The sequence below is a fragment of the Rhincodon typus genome, chromosome 3, assembly GCF_021869965.1.
Source record: "Rhincodon typus isolate 14 chromosome 3, sRhiTyp1.1, whole genome shotgun sequence".
Classification (NCBI taxonomy): domain Eukaryota; kingdom Metazoa; phylum Chordata; class Chondrichthyes; order Orectolobiformes; family Rhincodontidae; genus Rhincodon; species Rhincodon typus.
In genome coordinates this window covers 25,267,207-25,288,190 of record NC_063334.1, presented here as the reverse complement: position 1 = coordinate 25,288,190, position 20,984 = coordinate 25,267,207, and the positions used below count along the sequence as shown (strand labels likewise).

Sequence of the window (20,984 nt, the reverse complement as noted above, 5' to 3'; positions counted from 1 at the left end):
ACACAATCTTCATGTTTCGCGGCACAGTGATTCAGGTTTATTTTTGTTGTCTCTGTACTGCAGTGAAAAGTTTTCATATTCTCTCTTTGTATATTTTATTGTTCTTATATTTTATTAGACTTGTTTGAGCTTTCATCTTTGTACCTCGCATCTTTGTGTTGAAATAGTGAAATGATTTTGCAATTATGCTAACTTATCCTTTTCAGAATTATGGAAATATTACTTTCCTCACCCTTTCCTTCATGATCCAACCTAAACATTTCTAAAACACAAACTGTGGACTTTTAAAATTCAAGATTTACGTTACTGAACTTAATTTGCTTCATCTTTATTCATCTTCAATGATAACTGCACCACGTGTCATGGCTAGTTCCCGCATATCAACATATTTAAAGTCACGTCTGATAACTTCTGTCAAGCAAGCTCCTATTTAATCTAAATACCAAATTTGGTGTGACTGTTTTAATTCTCCACTCAAATCACCACCACCTTTCTTCTCAAAATTATGGTTTGGATGTGTTCTGTAGGAGGATCATAGGCTGGATGTTACCTGCCCTGACAGGGTGTGTTTTTGGTGGGGGTCATGTAAAACAGGCCAGGTAGTTAGCCCATCACCTTCCCATTCACCCAGCTTACTCCCAAAATATGGAGGAAAGTTTGTCAATATTGGCAGTCTGACCATCAATTCTAACTAATTAAAGCTTAATTGACTTTGATAACATTTTTCCCGTATCAAAATTGGCTTGGCACAGACATACCATTTCTAAGCATGTTTTCAAATCTGAAGTACACACAAAGTGCACACATGATTGTTATATCCTTCCTTACCACTTGCCAACTCTGAAGATCCCCCTCCCTAAGCTTTCCAAAACCCTCCCTTATATAAAACCCTGGAGCTGCCTCACCCCAGGATCCATTCTGTCTTCTTTGTAGGCCTGGCTGTGGTGTCCACTACAGAGCCTGTGGCCTTGCTGGAGCTGCCAACCAATGGAGTTGGGGTGATGAGCAGTCTGCCTCCTGTAATTTTAAGCCCCTTGGAAAATCATCTTTACAGACCGATATAAGAATAATAGCACCTTTTTCAATTTGGGAGCAAGGCCCTAAGATGTTTTAAAGGGGCATAATGATAAAGTGAACACTTATCCAAAGAAACTGTAAGAAGCGCTTCCAAAGACTTGGTCAAAGAGTTGGATTTTGAAGAAGAGATAGGAGAAACTGCAGATGCTGGAGGAACACTGCAGGCCAGGCAGCATCAGAGGAGCAGGAAAGTTGAAGTTTCGGGTCGGGACCCTGCTTCAGCAAAAAGAAGAAGGGTCCCAACACGAAACATCAACTTTCCTGTTCCTCTAATGATGCCTATCCTGCTGTGTTCCTCTAGCTCCATACTGTGTTGTCTCTGGATTTTGAAGAATCCCTTTAAAGAAAGTGAGAGGAGGAAAGGTCTAGGAGTTTAAGGAATATTGTCCACTCTAGGGTCTAGTAATTGAAGTGTGATCATCAATAATGATGTGAAGAGAAGGGGATACTTTACTGGCCAGAGATGCAGGAATGGAGAGTTTGGGAGTGTGACTATTGTAGGGCAGGAGGAGATTTTTGAGTAAGAAGACTGATATTTAAGCTCTATAATGAGGAAGTGGGAATCAATTTAAGGTGGCGATATTGAGTGAGTGGGAGTTACTATAGGATAGGTGAGAAGTTTTAGATGAGCTGAAATCTAAGGGAGAAAAATTTGAATGTGGCTAGAAGATTATTAGAATAACTGAGTCTGGAAGTCGCAAAGGAATGGATGAAGACTTCAGCAGCAGATACTCGGAGGACTATGACATAGAGGAGTGAACAAGTGGATTATATGATGGAGTGAATTTGGGGTTCGAAGGACACCTGGGTTCAAACTGGTTGAGCCAGCGTGTGTCTGTAGAGGGAATTGGAATTGGTGGCAAGGATGTATAGGCTGTAGTGTCAGCGTGTAAGAAGGGTTGATGATGGCAATTTTGGGGAACAGTACTTGAAGAAAAGCAAATGTTTTCAATACTAAGATCATATGAGGATCATGAAGGGACGTTGGGTGGTTAACGATTTAATGGGAATGAGGCCAATGAACAAGTGGAGAAGTAATGAAGAAAGAGCAAGATTAGAGAAATGAGATTTCAGGGTGAGGATGGGAGAGATTTGATTAATAGGAAACAGAATCAGTAGAGGCATCTGAATGTGTAGTCATCTTAAAGATAGATTCTCACAAGGTCCTTGTAATTTTTGTAAGGAATGAGGGTGAAATGGGTGGGCAGAGGGAGTATTTTAATTCATTGGACTGGATTTTTAGTGTGAACTGTGCCATCTGCTAGTCCTGTAATTGCCCAGAGACTTATTATAGGGCTTTGTATGGCAATTTGCCATTAGTGGAACATCCAAATGGCATGATGCCATCTACAGAGCATCTGCAATCTGTCTGAACAGGGCAAATCACTGTATTTCCTTAGCCAGTCAATTTAAGAATGGCTAATTAGCTAATGAGTTTGAACCAAGAAGTGTTTAGAGTATTTTGTGTTAAATCAAGTATTGAAAGTGAAATGGGGAATGAAAGATGAAATTAGAAGACAAAAGAATCGACAATAAAGCATTTTATGCTGAAGGATTTTTAAAAAACTAGAATTAGTGGAGTAATTGAAAATGATCAGAAAAATGATTTACTTACTGGCTATTTTCTAACTCATTATTTATTACTGGAATAATTTTAAGTTAATTTAGTTTTATTAATTTAATAATTTTTCAATTGTATGTCATTTTATTTAGTAGCTCCATAATATAATGGGCAGTGTCTCAATGCCAATAGATGGCGCTCTGCTGCTTAACAAGTGATAATTAGGCTCACCATTGCCTGAAAATACAGCTATCTGAACTCTGAAAATCTTCTCAACTAGGTACATAAATTGCAACAGCAGTAAAGTTGCAGTAATTGATGAACAGTTATTAAACTAAACAAGTAACAAGTTTAAAGTTAATTCCATATTAATACAGAAGTACTTTGCATACTTTGCAAGTATAAACATGAGGATTTTTTTTGCAAATAGGCCAGCATCTTGATTTCTTTGTAAGATGATGGTAAGTTGCCTTGTTGAACTACCGTGCCTCTGATATAGCTACACTCTCAGTGCTGTTAGGGATGGAGTTCCAGAGTTTTGACATAGTAACAGTTCCAAGTCAGGTTGGTATATGGCTTGGAGGTGTACTTGCAAGTGGTGTTATTCCTTTGCATCAGTTTCCTCTACTGTCTTAGGCGATAGAGATCATGGATTTGGAAAGGGTTATCAAAGGAGATGTGGTCAGTTGCTACAGTGCATCTTGTAGACGGTGCACACTGCTGCCACTGTGTGACATTGATGGAGGTAAAGAATATTGAAGATAGTGGATGAGGTGTTATTAAGCAGGATGGTGTTGAGATTCTTGAGTATCATTGGAGCTCAACTAATCTAGGCAAGTAGAGAGCAGTACGTCATACTCCTGACTAGCACCTTATTGGTGGCATACAGGCTTTGGGGAGTCAGGAGATTAGCCGTTCTATGCAGAATTCCCAGCCTCTGACCTGGTCTTGTAGCCGTAGTACTTATATGGCTGGTCCAATGCTAACTCTTAGTTGTTGATATTAGCAATGGTAATACCATCATGGTTAGATTCTGTTTGGAGATTCTCATTGCCTGGCAGTTCAGGAGGAAAATGTCACTTGCCACCAACGGTCAGACCTGAATTTTGTCCAGGTTGTAGTAGAGATGGACACAAATGTTTTGGCTGAGAATCATCAGCGAATATTCTCACTTTTGATCTTATGAAGTAGCTTTAAATGATTACGGTTAGGCTGAGTCTCAGAGTAATATTTTGGATGGAAGTGATTGACCTCCAGCAACTGCAACCACCTTCCTTCGTACTGGTTATGAATCAATGCATGGAGAGTTTTCCCCTGTTTATTTTTTTTTTGATTTATGATTATTGTATCTTTTGGTTTTTCTCTGCCTGCCTGGTACCATACTCAGTCAATTGTAGAGCAGTACTCTCACTCCAGAGATTCTAATTGCTTAACCAGAAAAGACTAACTTGGATATTGCTGTGACTTAAAATATATCAGAGTAGCTAAAGAATGTACATGGTAGTTTAACAGATTTTGTATTTTTGGCTACTATAGAAGTTTATTTAAAGTGTTCAAAACTGTGCAGAATATTTTGGCAGTGATTTGATAAATGTCTAATAGAATTACGACATCAGATTTTTCCTTTGTAGTAAATGTATATGTGGGATAGGGAGCTGCTTTTCTGAAACATGGGAAAAGGGAAGAATATTGGGCTGACAGTGCCTTTTTTGCTGCTACCCTGCTTGAACTAGAGTAAATAGTGGCCAATCCAAAGGTTGAAGATTTCCAAAAAACAGGCAACTTTGAAAGTAATGCGCAATTTCGTTAATACAAAAAAAGTGTGTACAATGTACATACCAGTCTCATTTCGCTGAATCTGAAGGGTTTTGTTTGACTAAGTTTTAGTTTTGGTGAGTTTCTCGGCTGATTTCTCACAGCAGGGCCTAGTGTGATCTCTTGCTGTATCTTACCAAACTCGCCTCATTTAACTATCTGCCCAACCCCTATCATGCTCTTACTTGATTCTAGCCTCATCTTACAAATCTCCACTCCCTGAATAAATCACCACTTTCCAGAAATCTGCAGAAAGGCCAGGATCCATGGTGCCCAGCATCAGGCCTCTCACCCACTGTGAAGACAGAATCCTGTCCCTCACAGGAGACAATTGGGATTGCTCCTGCAGGAATGCCAAGCAAGCTATATCCCACCAACTGAGTAGGTAACATTCTTCATTTCACTGCAATTCATACATTAAGCCTGCTGTAAGTATCATTTACTTCATACCACTTCACACCTTCCTTCTATTGTGTCTTGCAAGTATCAAGAGATGTCCACGACCCCTTAGAGGAAATGGGTTGTTCTGACAGAAGGTACCTCTGAGGATAAGAATTCTGAGGCTTTCGACGAAGAGTGCCTCCTGCACTCTTCACCAGCTTAGATACTGACAACCTGATTGCTCCACACCTTACAAAATATATTGGACCATAAGCTGGTGAGCACCTCACTGCTACATCTCTGCAGTTAGTTGAGGAAGAATTAGCCCATACACCTGGCAATTGGAGGACTGCCGAGACCAGCCACCTGCTCAGATCCTGTCAAGGAAGGACTTGTGGTTTTGGGAATCAAGGACTTCTTCCACGTGTATGCGGAGGAGCAGGATTGGCAGCCAAGTGCATGGGAGACAATGGCCCTCGTAGCTCAGAGGCTGAAGGCGTGCAACTACATTATGTGGATCCAACTTCCTCAAGTATCGATTGTCTGGCTGCCATGGTGACCCAGGTTCAGCAACCTCAGGCTCTGCTTGAAGCACTCACCTACTCCATCGCCTCAGCCATTGGTCCTCAGTCCAGGCTGTCCTCTGAAGAAGACCCACACCATGTCTGAGCTAACCATATGCATGTCCTGGGGCTGCCCTTTCAAGGCCAACCGACTCCACTGTACCTGTGGCACCAGAGTGTACACTGAGACATAGTGAGAAGGAGAAAAAAATCCTTTTTGAGGGTACTTTTGTGGCATGGGTGACAGTGCACTGTATATATAAAGTATCACGTTTGCCTGAATTTTACTTTTTTTGCAGTATATCTGTTTGTTTAAGTCTTTGTATAGCCCTGAGTGTAACTGTGCCCACATGATACATAACCTCTTGTCCATGTAGGTTGTACCATGAATCTGACTCTTTTGAAAGGCTGCTGCAGCCTGTGGAAATGGAATGAACCAGTTGTATATAGAGCACTAGGTTGTCCTTCCTCCATTGCTCCTCATGGACAAATATCCATATTCATTCCCTGTTCGCTGTTTACAAAAGTGTTGGTGTGAATGAAATGGCCAGTGATATGTAGGGCAAGAACTTGTACAGCATGCATGAAGCTAATGAATTATGATTGCCAGGGATTAGGGCACCAGCAGTTCTGTTTTCTGTATAGTGCGTATGTCTGTGTGTAATTTTCGTGTCCTCTAGAGGGTCTCACTTGAATCTTCTCTCCTAGTTTGAGACAGTTGCCCTGCCAACTGCAAGTGTGGTCGCAGCCATTTTGTTTTCCACATTGGTAGTTTCAATTTCCAGCATGAGGAAGGCACAGCAAATGCTCTTTGGATAGTGATTTTCAGCCTCTGCCCCTATGTGTCGGAGTTTCCTAGAACATCCAGATTCCCTCCCTGGAAGCCACTCCTGTGAATCCCATAGACTTTGCACCTCCTGAGTCTCCTTCCTTTGGCAGTGGGCCTACTTATTTCTCCCTTTTCTCCCCCTAGATTTGCTGAAGAAGATTGGAACAGGAGTCCTAGGTCTCTGACTGCAGGTTCATCTGCTGAGATTTCCACATCTTGAGCATAATTCTTCCTCATCCTACTCCCTTATATTCCGTGACTGGGGTTTTCATTCCTTCTAACCTTTCTCCAGTTCTATGATCCCTGGTGAGCATCTCTGGATGAGTCTGTGGGAGAGGGAAAATGAACAGGTGGCTGAAACTGAAAACTATTCACACCCGTATAAGATTTCATCCACAGTTGCCTAAAAATATAGGCATTGATAGTAGCTTTCATCCAATGGAAAGTTTGGAGGGTATAGCACTGTATGATAAAGCATTTGTGGGCATTTGTGTAATAATATATGTGAGTGTGAATTGTGCGGTTATCGAGACTGTGAATACTCTTTCTGAACCTGACACAGTAAATGAAGAAGGCAATTGAACATGAGAAAGTCATAAAGATCACTCTATCCTCATACTAAGGAAGGTTTTCCTACCACACTATATAGAATAGAATGGACCATTAATATTTTTATAATTTATTTTAATAAATTTATTTAATAAAATTTACAAATTTTAACATTTGAATAATGATTTTATTTTCTGAAGTATTAGGCAAACTCTCATTGCAATAAAGAGTATTAAAAGAGCAATTATGATCTGATAACTGATTTGCCTGTTAATCTGAGATTTGATTTGGATTTTTTTAGTAGTTGTGTAGAAATTACCTACCTTTTGGTTGAATGGATCCTAGGTAAGGTATGTCTTAGTGCATAATTGTCCAGAATATTTGACCAATCTGACTGACACCTCAAAGGTAGTTTGTAGGAAATATAAAATGTAAGCACTACTGTATTAAGTTTTTTTTTAAACTATAATGAGAAGTTGGTTACAAGAACGCTGTTGAGGCAGAGCAAAGGGAGATATCTTCTGCCTCCGTCTGTGGTTAGCTTTACCTTTTTTGAGCTAGGTGTCAAAAATTGAAATTTTCCATGCATTGACATAGATATCATTTCATGTTGACACCACCTGTTCCAAAGAAGTTACAACTTGAGTGCACCTGTATTCCTGGAGTTAATTCTAATCATTTTTGCCTCTACAAAATTCCCCAATCTGTGCTGATATATTTCTTTGTACAAACATTAAAATGTCTCCCAATGTTGGTGAATTAATGTTGGTGAATTTTTGCTGGGAAAATGACAGCAAATGTATCACTTTCTTTAGCCATGATAGGCATAGAAAATTATACAAATTAATTGATCAATCATTGAAACAGACTACTTTGAACTAATGTTGTACTTTATTATTTAAGTTTATCCTAAAAAGAATTGTTTCAATATTCCATGTTGCAGGAGCAGTAGATGTAGCACATCGCAGTCCAATTGCATGTTGGTTCAGTGGTATGCTTTGCTGCTTTGGTGGAGCAATTCTGGCATCTGTACTTCTAGGTGAACCTCCCATTGAACCTTTCACAAACAACAGAAATATAATACTGGCATCCATAATTTGGTAAGTGTGGAAAATAAATATATAATGACTGTTAGTGGCTCGTTTAAAAGTGAGGAAACCATTTGGTCCAACTCATCTGTGCAGTCTAGCTGGAAGAATTACCTTGTGATCCCGAATAACATTTATGTTGTGTTTAGGTATTAATCCAATGCCTTTTTTTAAAAAATGAGTTTTACATCCATAGCAGTTACTGAAGTGCCCTTCAATATCCTGATATCCCTGCATTATTTAATTCTCCTAATCTCTTCCTTCACACCTTTACTGTTAAATTTATGCTCTGTAGTTACCAAAACACAGACCAGTGTTAATACTACAGTGTTAATAATCTTCAACACATGCATGATTGCAAACAGTGTGGGATTTCCTCTTGGATTTCTCTATTTTCTGGTGTCATCTTTGTGAATGCTATCATCCTCATGGCCTTGACATTCTCACTAACTTATGGCTTTTAAATATTTGAAATAAAGCCTAAGTAATGATTGGGTGTAGAGCTGGATGAACACAGCAGGCCAAGCAGCATCAGAGGAGCAGGAAGGCTGACGTTTCGGGCCTAGACCCTTCTTCAGAAATCTAAGTACTATCCCTAAGTAATGATTTGTAGGATTTCTTTATTTTGCACTCTGTATTCCTATTTATGAATCCTTGGCACTGATGAGCATTTTTTTAAAACAGATTTATTAACTTGTCTTTAAAATATTTACATGATCAAAACATAGAGTTGCAGAACAGAGAAATTAAAATTCAACAATATCTAGTATATGCTAATTGATGCCCCCACCCTGCCGCCAACCCTTGTTCCACATGTGAAGTTGAGATCTTGTGAGGGATTTGGATGTTTGCATGTTTCCTGAGTATTACAAGTGCTCTTTGCACAGCCAAACTGGCATTCAAAGCCTATGTACACACGTTCTGGAGCAAATAATTGTGGGCTTCATATTTATGAGGGTATTAGTGCACAGCAACAGCTGTCCAGAATAGGCAAGGCCGACAGATCATGCTAACAGCAGCTCCATTTTGGAACTCAAAATTCTAGCTGCCCTTAATCTCCAATTGCTGAACACAATTTTAGCAGACGAAAGGACTACCTAATTCTTCACTATCACTACTTAACGGGATCAGCAACTATTTGCAACTGGCTGATTTTCTTCCAACTATTACTTAGATTTTACAAGTGTTTGCAGCTCTCTGTAGTTATTTTAAGATGCAGAAGTCTACATGGACTCATGTGACAAATCCTAAAGAGTTGTTGTTGCTTTCAAGATTTCTGCACAAATCAATTCCTTCCATATATGGATGCATTAGGCAGCAATTCCCTTTGGAATGCATCATAACCTGGAATCACGGAGTTATAGAGCTCTACAGCACAGAAAGAGGCCCTTTGGCTTCATGTCCGTGCTGGTCATAAAGCATTTTAGTCTCATTTTCCAGTACTTGGTCTGTAGCTTTGTATTTTATGATGTTTCAAGTGTTCATCTAAATATATTTAAATGTTGTGATGGTTCCTACTTATACCATGTTTTCAGGCACTGTGTTCCAAATGCCTGCTACCCATTCTCCTCTAAATGTGCTGCCCGTTACCTTACATCTATGCCCTTTTGGTTATTGACCCCTCTACTAAGGAGAAACGTTTCTTCTTATCTATATGCCCTCAATTTTGTACAACTCAATCAGGTTGCTGCTCAGTTTCTCTCTTTTAAGGAAAACAGTCTCCACCTGTCTGGTCCCTTTTTCATAGCTGAAACACTCCAGCACAGGCAATATCCTGGTGAATTTCTCTTGCACCGTCTCTAGTGCAATCACATCCTACCTATGGTATGGCAACCAGAACTGCACACCATACTCTAGCTATGATCTAACTAGCATCTTATACAGCTCTGTCATAACCTACTTGCTATTGTATTCAGTGCCTCAACTAATTTAAGGCATGTATCCTATTTGCCTTGTAAATTATCTTATCCACCTGTCCAATTGCCTTCAAGGATCTATCGACAATCATATCAAGGTCCCTTGATCCTCTACTTCCTAGGGTCTTAATTATTCATTATGTACTGCCATGTAATCCTCCCAAAATGGATTATTTCATATGCTTTTCAAGATTAAGTAACATTTTCCACTGTTCCAGTAATCTGAGCAACCTGTCCAAATCATCCTGTAGCCTAAGGCTTTTTCTTCGCTATTTACCACACCAGCAATTTTCATTTCATCTGTAGTCTTACTGATGAAACCTCCTATGTTTGCTTTCAGATCATTGTTGTACACTAGAGCAGTATGGGACACAGCATCGTTCTGCAGTATTATCATTGGATACTGACTTCCAGTCACACAAAACAGCCTTTGGCCATGACCCTCTGCCTCCTGCCACTAAGTCACTTTTGAATACAAATTGCCCTGGATACATGACGTCTTATCATCGTGACCAGTCTCCCACATAACATCTTGTCAAAAGCCTTCCCAAAGTCCCTATATTGCTACACTACCCTCACCCACTCATCTAGTTAACTCCTTGGAGAAACTGTCAGACTTGGATTTCCCTAGCAAAGCCATGCTGACTATCATTGATTAATCCTTGTCTCTTCAAGTAGAGGTTAATTTTGCTTCTCCGAATTTGTTCCAAACTTTACACTACCAGTAATGGTGGACTCACTGGCCTATAGTTCCCTTGTTTATCTCTACCACTCTTTTTGAATGATGGTACCACATTAATTGTCCTCCAGTCTTCTGGCACCTCTCCTGTGGCCAGAGAGGATTTGAAAATTAATATCCAGGCCCTTGCAATTTCCTCTTGCTTTCCGTATCAATCTGGGATATTTCTCATCTGGGTTCAGGGATTTGTCCAATTTTGAAACCGCTAAAACCACCAGTCCCTTCTCTCTTTCTTTCAATACTAATTTGCTCAGTGACAGTCATCCCTGATTTCTATTTCTTTCTTTCTTTGTTGTACAATCTGATGCAAAATATTAATGTAAAACTTCACCTCCATATTTGGGCTGTGCACACAGATGGCCACTTTTGGTCTCTAACAGACACTATTCTTTGTCTGGTTATCATCTCGTCCCTAAAATAGAAAGCACTTTTTGGATTTTCCTTCATTTTAGCTCCCATTGTTTTTACGTGCCCCTCTTCACTCATAATATCTTTTCAAGTAACTCCTTGCAATTTCAATATTTTTCTTCAGCCCTATTAACTAAACTCTAAATAATATATTAATAGAAAGTAGAAATAACTTGGTCTTGCTGACCAGGTCCATTCACTTTCCTTTGTCCATAAATTCTTTCTTTCCCTGCGCTGCTTTAGAAATTTACATTTTTCAAGATTACAGCGGATGACAACACAGTCCCTCACTGCAGCTGCTGCACTGCCAAGCAACTCATCACTTTCCTGTGATGTTACTCTTTTGTTTCTTTTCAAAGCTGAGCAGCTCAGGCCAGGGCTCTTACACAAATCCAACTATACTTGTGTTGGGAAGGTGAAGAAGTTGGAGAATAAACCGAGGCTGTTTGGGGGGAAAAGTGATTGGGTAGTTGCACTTCCAACAATGCTCAAGATTGACAACATCCAGGAAAAAGCAGTATGCTGATTGGCACCCTTCAGCGTTCACTCCCTTCACCAGTGACACACTGGCAGCAGTGTGTACCATCTACAAGATGCACTGCAACAACTTGCCCAGACCTCTAATCTCTACAACATGAAGGACAGGGGCAGCAGAAGTATAGCAATGCCACCAATTGCAAGTTCCATCCCAGTGATCTACCACCCTTACTTGGAACTATATCACTGTTTCTTCATTGTTACTGATCAAAATCCTGAAATTCTCTTCCTAATAGCGTTGTGGGTGTACCTAACAACATGGATTGCAGTGGCCCAAGAATGCAGCTCACTTCCAACTTCTGCAGGGCAGTTTGGGGAAATGCTGTTTAGGGATAAATGCTGGCTTAGTCAGCGACATTCATGGTACATGAACAAATTTTAAGAATAAAAAGTTGGAAGGAGGAGTCAAAAACTTCTTTTTATGAACTTTTTTTGCGGTAATGAAGAAATTGCGTAGATTAATTTTCTTCAAACTTAGGGTAGGCGATAGCCTAGTGGTATTATCGCTAGACTATTAATCCAGAAACTCTGCTAATCTTCTGGGGATTTGGTTTCGAATCCCACCACAGCAGATGCTAGAATTTGATTCAAGAAAAAAAGTCTGGAATTAAGATCACCATGAAATCATTGTCGATTATCGGAAAAACCCATCTGGTTCACTGATGCCCTTCAGGGAAGGAAATCTGCCATCCTCATGACCTGGCCTGCACATGACTCCAGACCCACTGCAATGCGGTTGACTCACAGTTGCTCTCTGAAATGGCCCAGGAAGCCATTCAGTTGTACCATTCGCTACAAAGTCTCAAAGAATTGAAACCGGACAGATCACCTGGCATAGACCTAGGCAGAAAACACAACAGTGGAAACAGCCCTAAAAAGCCCTGCAAAGTCCTCCTCACTAACATCTAGGGGCTAGTGCCAAAATTGTGAGAGATGTCTCACAGACTAGTCAAGCAACAGCCTGACATAGTCCATACTCACAAAATCATACCTTTCAGACAATGTCCCAGACATCACCATCACCGTTCCTGGATATGTCCTGTCTCACCAGCAGGACCGAGTAGCAGAGGTGGCGGCACAGTGGTATACAGTTGGGAGGGAATAGCTCTGGGAGTCCTCCAATGTTGACGCTGAATCTCATGAAGTCTCATGTCTTCAGGTTAAACATGGGCAAGGAAACCTCTTGCTGACTACCGCACACCATCCTCCCTCAGGTGATGAATCAGTACTCCTCCATGTTGAGCAACACTTGGAGGAAGCACTGACGATACAAGGGCACAAATGTACTCTGGACAGAGGGTTTCAGTGACCACCACAAAGAGTTACTAGGCAGCAGTACTACTGATCGAGCTGGTTGTGTCCTAAAGGACGTGGCTGCTAGACTGGGTCTGCAGCAGGTGGTGAGGGAACCAACAAGAGGGGGAAAAAAAGCATACTTTACCTCATCCTTACCAATCTGCCAGCTGCAGTTGCATCTGTCCATGACAGTATCGGTAAGGGTGACCACTGCACGGTCTTTGTGGAGACGAAGTCTCGCCTTCTCATCGAGAATAACCTCCATCGTGTTGTGTGGCACTATCACCATGCTAAATGGGTCAGACTTCACACAGATCTAGCAACTCAAGACCGTGTATCCATGAGGTGCAATGGGCCTTCAACAGCAGCAGAATTGTATTCCGGCACAGTCCTGGCCTGGCATGTCCTCCACTCAACCGTTACCGTCAAGCTGGGGGATCAACCCTGGTTCGATGGAGTGTGCAGGAGGATATGCCAGGAGCAGCACCAGGCGTACCTGAAGATGAGGTGTCAATCTGGTGAACCACCAAACAGCATAAGCAACAAGTGATAGACAGAGCTGAGTGATTCCCCCCAACCAGCGGATCAGATCTAAGTTCTGCAGTCCTGCTACATCCAGTCATGAATAGTGGTGGACAATTAAACAACTCACTGGAGGAGGAGGCTCCACAAATATCCCCATCCTCAATAATGGAAGAGCCCAGCGCATCAGTGCAAAAGATAAGGCTGAAGGTTTCGCAGCAACCTTCAGCCAGAAGTGCCAAGTGGATGACCCATCTCGGCCTCCTCCAGTGGTCCCTAGCATTACAGATACCAGTCTTCAGCCAATTCGATTCACTCCATGTGATATCAAGAAACGGTTGGAGACGCTACATACTGCAAAGGCCACAGGCCCTGACAACATTCTGGCAATAGTACTGAAGATTTGTCTTCCAGAACTTGCTGCTCCCTTAGCCAAAAAATTGCCCAAGTATGTCCTGTACATAAAAAGCAGGACAAATCCAACCTGGCCAATTACCATCCCATCAGTCTACACCTGATATCAATGAAGTGATGGAACATGTCATCAACAGTACTATCAAGCAGCACCTGCTCAGTGACGCACAGCTTGGGTTCTACCAGAGCCGTTCACCTCCTGACCTCCTTACAACCTTGGTTCAAACATGGACAAAAAAGGTGAATTCCGGAGGTGAGATGAGAACGACAGCCCTTGACATCAAGGCTGCATTCGACTGGGTGTGGTATCAAGGAGCCCGAGCAAAACTGGAATCAATGGGTATCAGGGGACAAACTCTCTGGTGGTTTTATGTCATACCTCACACATAGGAAGATGGTCGTGGCTGTTGGAGGTCAATCATCTCAGCTCCAGGACATCTCTGCAGGAGTTCCTCAGGGTTGTGTTCTTGGCCCAACCATCTTCGCTGTTTAATTAATGACCTTTCTGCCATCATAAGGTCAAAGTGGGGATGTTCGCCAATTGATTACATAATGTTCAGCATCATTCACGACTCATCAAATAATGAAGCACTCCATGTTCAAATGCAGAAAAATTTGGACAGTATCCAGGCTTGGGGTGACACATGGCAAGTAACATTTGCGCCACACAAATGCCAGGCTATGACCATCACAAATAAGCGACAATCTAACCACCACCCCTTGGCATTCAATGGTGTTACCATCATTGAATCGCCCACTGTCAACATCCTGAGGGTTACAATTGACCAGAAACTGGACTGAACTCGCCACTTAAACATGGTGACTACAAGAGCAGGCCACAAGCTAGGAATACTGCAGCAAATGACTTACCTTCTGACTCCTCAAAGCCTGTCCACCATCTACGAGGCACCAGTCAGGACTGTGATGGAATACTCCCTACTTGACTGCATGAGTGCAGTCCCAACAATACTTACGAAGCTTGACACCATCCAGAACAAAGCAGCCTGCTTGATTTGGCACTCCCTCCGCCACCGACACTCAGCAGCAACAGTGTGTACCATCTACAAGATGCACTGTAGAAATTCACCAAATATACTCAGCACCTTCCAAACCCACAACCACTCCAATCTGGAAGGACAAGGGCAGCAGATGTATGGGAACACCACCACCTGCAAGTTCCCCTCCAAGCTGCTCACCATCCTGACTTGGAAATATATCGCCATTCCTTCACTGTGGCTGGGTCAAAATGCTGGAATTCCCTCCCTAATGGCATTGTGGGTCAACCCACAGTAGGTGGACTGCAGCAGCTCAAGAAGGCAGCTCACCGCCACTTTCTCCAGGGCAAGTAGGGACGGGCAATAAATGCTGACCAGCCAGCAACGTTCACATCCCACAAATGAATAAATAAAAACAAAACTTTTCATCAATTCCTTTTATTAAATGATAATGTCATTATGTGACTGCCACTTTGTATATTTGTGTTTAATGTTTTGGGAAATTCCTTTTTTTATGCACTACAAATACCAAACAGCCAGACTGTGTATGCAGGTAGTACATGTAATACAGGATGAAGTCCATGGAAACAGTGTGTCACATCCGATGAGCTGAGCTTGCCATCTGAAGAGTCTCTGTTCATCACTTACGAAGGCAGTGTGGCTTAGTCTAGGCATTCAAAGAAGTTGACATGAGCTCAGGACACTATTGTTTCTTGGTTCCTTGATGTTTTCACTGGAGTGTGGATTTTAAATACATTGCCAATTTGCAATTATAAACCAAGATGAGACTCATTACAAATTCTAATCATTTGACACAATGAATCAGAAACTGGACAGGTTTACTGAAGTTATTAACACACTGAATGAATTTATGCATGATTGATAATTTCTATTCACATTTGTCATTGCCTCCCCACACCACCAATACAGGATTACAGGAAAATTCAAATGGATGGATTATCTCTCAGCTCTCTGCTACCCATTATTCTAGTCTCAGGGCAGACGATTCCCTGCAACTGCTTTTGGTCTTGTTCATGATTTTTAGCTGCATCTTGCCCTCTTCCTATTTAGTTCTTATCTTGTTTTTGCTGCTGCTGCTGCTTTGCTGCTAGTGCTTGTGGATCAGGTCGGACTAATCATTCTGCAGGTGGCCTAAGTGATTGTTGATGACAGAGCTGAAAGTCTCCCACGTGACAGCCGTACATGAGCAGCCAGTATGGCTGTTTCTTTATTTCAAATTACTGGTTCCATTTCTTCAGTACTTGCTGCTCCTCCAATTATAGCTTCCCTCTCTGGAGGAGCAGGATTGAGGGAACCTCAGAAGAATTTGAAGCCAGGAGCCTGGTAGAGACAGACTATGATTAGAGGAGTAGATCCTCACTCTGCCTTGCTCAGCGCTCCTCCGGTCACAACTCTTTTTATTTTATCTCTCTCTTATGCTTGCATTATCAATTGTTCAACACCATTTGGAATTCAAAGGAGTAGGTGACTTTTCTCTATTTTGAATTTTTCTGGCCCATCTTTGATTTTTCACAGCGTACGTTTTTTTTCCTTATTGGTGCTCTTGAGGACAAATGTGCCAGCTGTTATCTATGTATTTTGAGCCCTGGGTCTCAAACATCTGTCTAGTGTGTTCAGGGAATAATTTGCCTTCCTGAACCTCAGAACAATATGGGGGAATGTGCTTTAGTTAGGATTCATAGATTCATATAGTGCAGAAAAGGCCCTTTGACCCGTCAAGTCTGCATCAACATAACTACCACTAAAAGAGTGCTGATCCCAATTTCCTGTACTTGTCCCATATCCTTGAATGTTACAATATTTGAAGTATTCATCTAAATTTTTTTTAAACTTTGCAAGGTTTCCAGCCTCCGCTACTTTCCTACTCAGTACATTCCAGATTCTCACCACCTGCTGAGTGAAGATTTTTTTCCCAAATTGCATCTGAATCTCCTGCCCCTTACCCTAGGCTATGCCGTCTTCTGATTGACCCCTCAACCAAGGGGAACAGCTGCTGTCTATTCACCTGTCCATTCCCCTCATAATCTCATACACCTCAATCATGACCCCCTTAGTTTTCTCTACTCTAAAGAAAATAATTCAAACTTATCCAATCTCTCCCTATAACTCAATTTCTTCACCCCAGACAACGTCTTGGTGAACCTCCTCTGTACCCCGCTTTAGTGCTATCACATCCTTCCTGTAGTGAAGTGACCAGTACTCAATACTGTGCCTGACCAACATTCTGTACAACTCCAACATTAGCTCCTTGCTCTTATACTGTATGCCACAACTGATGAAAGCAAACGTTCCATATGCTGCCTTCACTATCCTATTCATGTGCTCTGCTGACTTCAGGGATCTGTGAGTAATTATCCCAAAATCCCTCTGTTCCTCTAAGCTATCTAATGTCCTGCTATTTCATTAAATACTCCCACATCTTGTTTCTTCTTCCAAAGTGCGTTACCTCCTACTTACTAGAATTAAATACTGTCTGCTGCTGTCTGCCCATCTGACCAACCTATCTATATCTTCCTGCAGCATGCAACCATCTTTGCTATTAACCATTGTACCAATCTTCATGAAATCTGCAAATTTGCTTAACATTCCTTCCACATTTTCATCTATATCATTTGTGTGTGTATATAACAAATAATAAGGGTTTGAATACTGATCCTTGTGATATACCAGTCACTCAAACAGCCTTCTACCACCAAACCTTTTGTGTCCAATTACTAAGCCAGCTTCTGATCCATTTTGCCAAGTTTCCCTCAATTTCATGTGCTTTAACCTTCTCAATCAGTCTCCCATGTAGGACCTCGTCAAAAGCTTTGCTAAAATCCATATAGACCACATCAACTGAACTTCCCTCACATTGATCACGTTTTCAAAAAATTCTAACAAATTTTCTGGCATGACCTCCCTCTGACAAAGCCATGTTGATTACCCCTAATTAACCCATGCCTTTTCAAGGGATGTTAACTTACTGCTATGAGACTCAACAGTCTAATTTCCTGGTTCATCTCTACCCCGTCAGTGTTCGTTGTAGGCTGTATGTTGAAATTCTCATTTGAATTGTCTGCAGCAGAATTCTCATTCCGAGATGACACCTTGTCCGTGTGATCCTGGCTTCTTTCCCCACTTTCAGCACACCTTAAGCCTGATGTTTCTTTATGTGAGGATCCTGTGTTCGTGGTACATGTGCAACACATAATATACGATATCAATATGTAAGATGGTTGCTGTGACTGTGAAATTGGGGGCCAGTGTGCTTTCTTCACTGCCGCCTTGGTGTTTCTTCAGTGCTTTGTCAAGAGGCACTTCTTGGATATCTAAAAGAAAAAAAAGGGTAGGTTGAGAGAGGAGGGTTTTGAAGTGAGAGGTACATGTTTAAATCATCTGTGGCTTGTAACGTAGAAGTGAGTGCAGGATAAGGGAAAGAGGATTAGGTATGAGAATACTGTCATCTTGAATAGTTTCAACTCCACATCAGGCCACGACCTAAGCAACAGGTACACCACTACAGGCCAGCTCCTTCTCGGACATTTGGCCACATTAGGTACTGTCATCTCTGGTTATTTGTCACCTTGTCTTGCAAGGGAAAGGCAAATGTGTCAGTGAAATTGATGTGGCTGTCATGGTTGAGTAGTTGGTAGTCTGTGTGCGACCTTTGAGATGTGGGTTTGAAATGGAAAATACCTGTGTATATATACAGCCATTGTTCCACATCCACAAACTCACATCGTGAATTTTCACGTTTTGCGCCAAAAAATAAGCAACGAATCATTCAAAATCCACGAACAAAGCTCCCCTATCTGCAACCATTTTACTTGAGCAGCAACCTCGCTCTCGCTCTCCGAACTTTTACGCTATGCAGCCCTTCTCTTCAGTCCTCCACGAACAAGTGCGTAGGTGCTCGGGAGGAAGCACAGATTGAAGACATTTGTGGGGTGAAGGTGGGGAATGAGGGTGCATCATTGGGGAAGAGTGGCTGGGAGTGAGCCACGTCTGCAATGTTCACCCCTTCCCACACTCAGTAGCCACCCATAACCTCACCCAACAACTCCTAGCCATGCCACGGAGAACTTCTTGCCTTTGTTGATAAGTTTCAATACACTAGAATTGTTTCTAACATTTTATTCTATTAATATTAACTCTTATTTCAGATGTTTGTGTTTATTATTTGAACACAAAGAAATCCCAAAAGTAATAGACGAAAAGTAATAATCTTAAGGTCCAAGAACCTAATTCTATTTTTCCCATAAGTTATTAAGCTCCACACTCTCAAATTCATCATTCACAGGCATTTTCAGGAATGGAACCCTCGCGGCCACCGAGGAAAATTTTTAGAGGTTGTGTATATTCTCTATCATGTATCATCTGTCAGTTCTTCTCAAAATGTAACAGCTCTCAGGGATCAAATGTATTATAGAACTACTGGCTTGCTGTACCTACCAACCTGTTCAGCTTCTCCAGTTTTCTATATTTGTCTTTACAATGCTCTGTGTTTTAATGTCAGTTGCAAGTTTTTTTTTTTAAATATTGTGGAACATTTTTAAGTCCATAGAGTATCTGCACATCGTTATTATTTTCTGTCATCTGGCCAACTTCCAAAGCATTCCTTGTCTTAATACTGCACACCTTTAATATTGTCAAGAAACATCTCATGTCAAATTGTCTCAAACAGGTTTTGTTTTCTCAAAATGTCTAGTGGAAGTTTGCTATTGATATCTTCTCTGATTCAATTGTAAACAGGATTTTGTGATTTGAGTCACTTCCAGAAGTAGTCTAAGTATCTGGAGCTGATTCCCACTGGGAATTGTTTAGACCTCTAGCACAACCTCTACATTTAAGGATGATAAAATGATTATTGTCATAGCCACTTTTGCATTCTCTTTGGGTACCATAGAATTTGTGTTTGTTTTTATTATTCTCTGCATTTCCTGACGGGTACCTTCAGCATTCTAAGAAAAGGAAGATGGTTGTGGTTGTTACAGGTCAGTCATTTTCACCAAAGGACATCACTGCAGGAGTTCCTCTGGATAGAGTCTTAGATCCAACTTCATTAGTGACTTTCCCTCCAGTATAAGGCCATAGGTGGGGATATTTTCAACTCTTCAGATACTAAAGCAGCCAGTTTCCATATGCAGCAAAATCTGGATAACATGCAGGCTTGGGCTGGTAAGTAAAAATTGTGCCAAATAAGTGGCAGGCAGTGACCATCTCCAACAAGAGATAATCTAATCAGCATCTCTTGATGGTCAGTGGCATTACCATCGCTGAATTCCCACTATTAACATTGAGGACTTACCATTGACCAAAAACAGAACTGAACTGAACTGGCCATAAAATGCTGTGGTTACAAGAACGGGAAACAGGCTAGGAAATCTGAAATGAGCAGGTCACCTCTAGTCTCCCCAGCGACATTCCACTACCAACAGGCCCAATTCAGGAGTGTGATAAAATACTTTCCATTTGCTTGTACGATGGTAACACCGACAACACTCAAGTTTAACACCATTCTGGGAAAAGTAACCTGCTTGATTGGAATCATAATCACAACTTTGAACATTCAGTCCCTTAAAAGTCGATGCACAGTGCTTGTCATACATATAAGATGTACTGCAGCAGTAGTTCAAGATTCCTCCCAACAGCATTTTACAAACCTGTGACGTCTGCCGCTAGAATGAGCCAGGGTAGCAGATTCACCACCTCCTGCAAGAACCTTCCAAGGCGCACACGATCCTGACTCTGAACTATATTGCTTTTCCTTCATTTTAAGGCTGAGTAAAAATTAGCCGCATGCTTGTGTCTCTACCTCTCTAAGACTGCCACAGTTCAAGAAGGTAGCTCATTATCGCCATCTCCAGGGTAATTAGAACAAGCAACGAATACTGGCCTAGCCATCGATGTCCACATCCAGTAAAATAATAATTTTTAAAATATCACTTTGAGGAGTTGGAAGTAGCTGAGATCACACTGGACACTAATTTTTAAAGAGATGATTTTCCATTTTCTTTAACTTTATGCTTGGTGACCATAATTTAGAGTATTTGTATAATTACTGTTTGGATCGAATTTTTTTTAAACCAAACAACATTGATCTCTCTGATTTAAAGGGCATTGGGTTTGTGATCATTTATAAATTTATAGCAGTCACCCTTCCACCTGAATAATCCAGATGTATTCTTGAATGCTTGATTTCAGTATGCTTTCTTTTGAAACTGCAGTTAAGTAGAAAATGAAACTTTTTTTTTTGAATTGCTCATGAACTAAATGGAGGAGCTCCATTAC

The 20,984-nt window shown here is 41.2% G+C and overlaps 1 protein-coding gene and 1 long non-coding RNA gene across 4 annotated transcripts in view; one reads left to right on the top strand and one right to left on the bottom strand.

Moving 5' to 3' along the window:
- LOC109935772 (trimeric intracellular cation channel type B-A) overlaps positions 1-20,984 on the top strand; it is a 36,000-nt gene that overhangs the window by 7,536 nt on the left and 7,480 nt on the right. For 2 of the 3 annotated variants that reach the window (XM_048595016.1, XM_048595018.1), the window contains exon 2: positions 7,719-7,875. In XM_048595016.1, the coding sequence (XP_048450973.1) occupies positions 7,719-7,875 (157 nt within the window). Of the gene's footprint in view, positions 1-6,370; positions 6,533-7,718; positions 7,876-20,984 lie in introns of all 3 variants that reach the window. The other variant, XM_048595017.1, reaches the window with a different exon arrangement.
- LOC125482783 lies at positions 15,116-20,509 on the bottom strand. The gene is made up of 3 exons (XR_007261755.1): positions 20,357-20,509; positions 17,678-18,022; positions 15,116-15,357 (listed from the first exon to the last, which is right to left on the bottom strand). It is a non-coding gene; the product is annotated as an uncharacterized LOC125482783 (long non-coding RNA).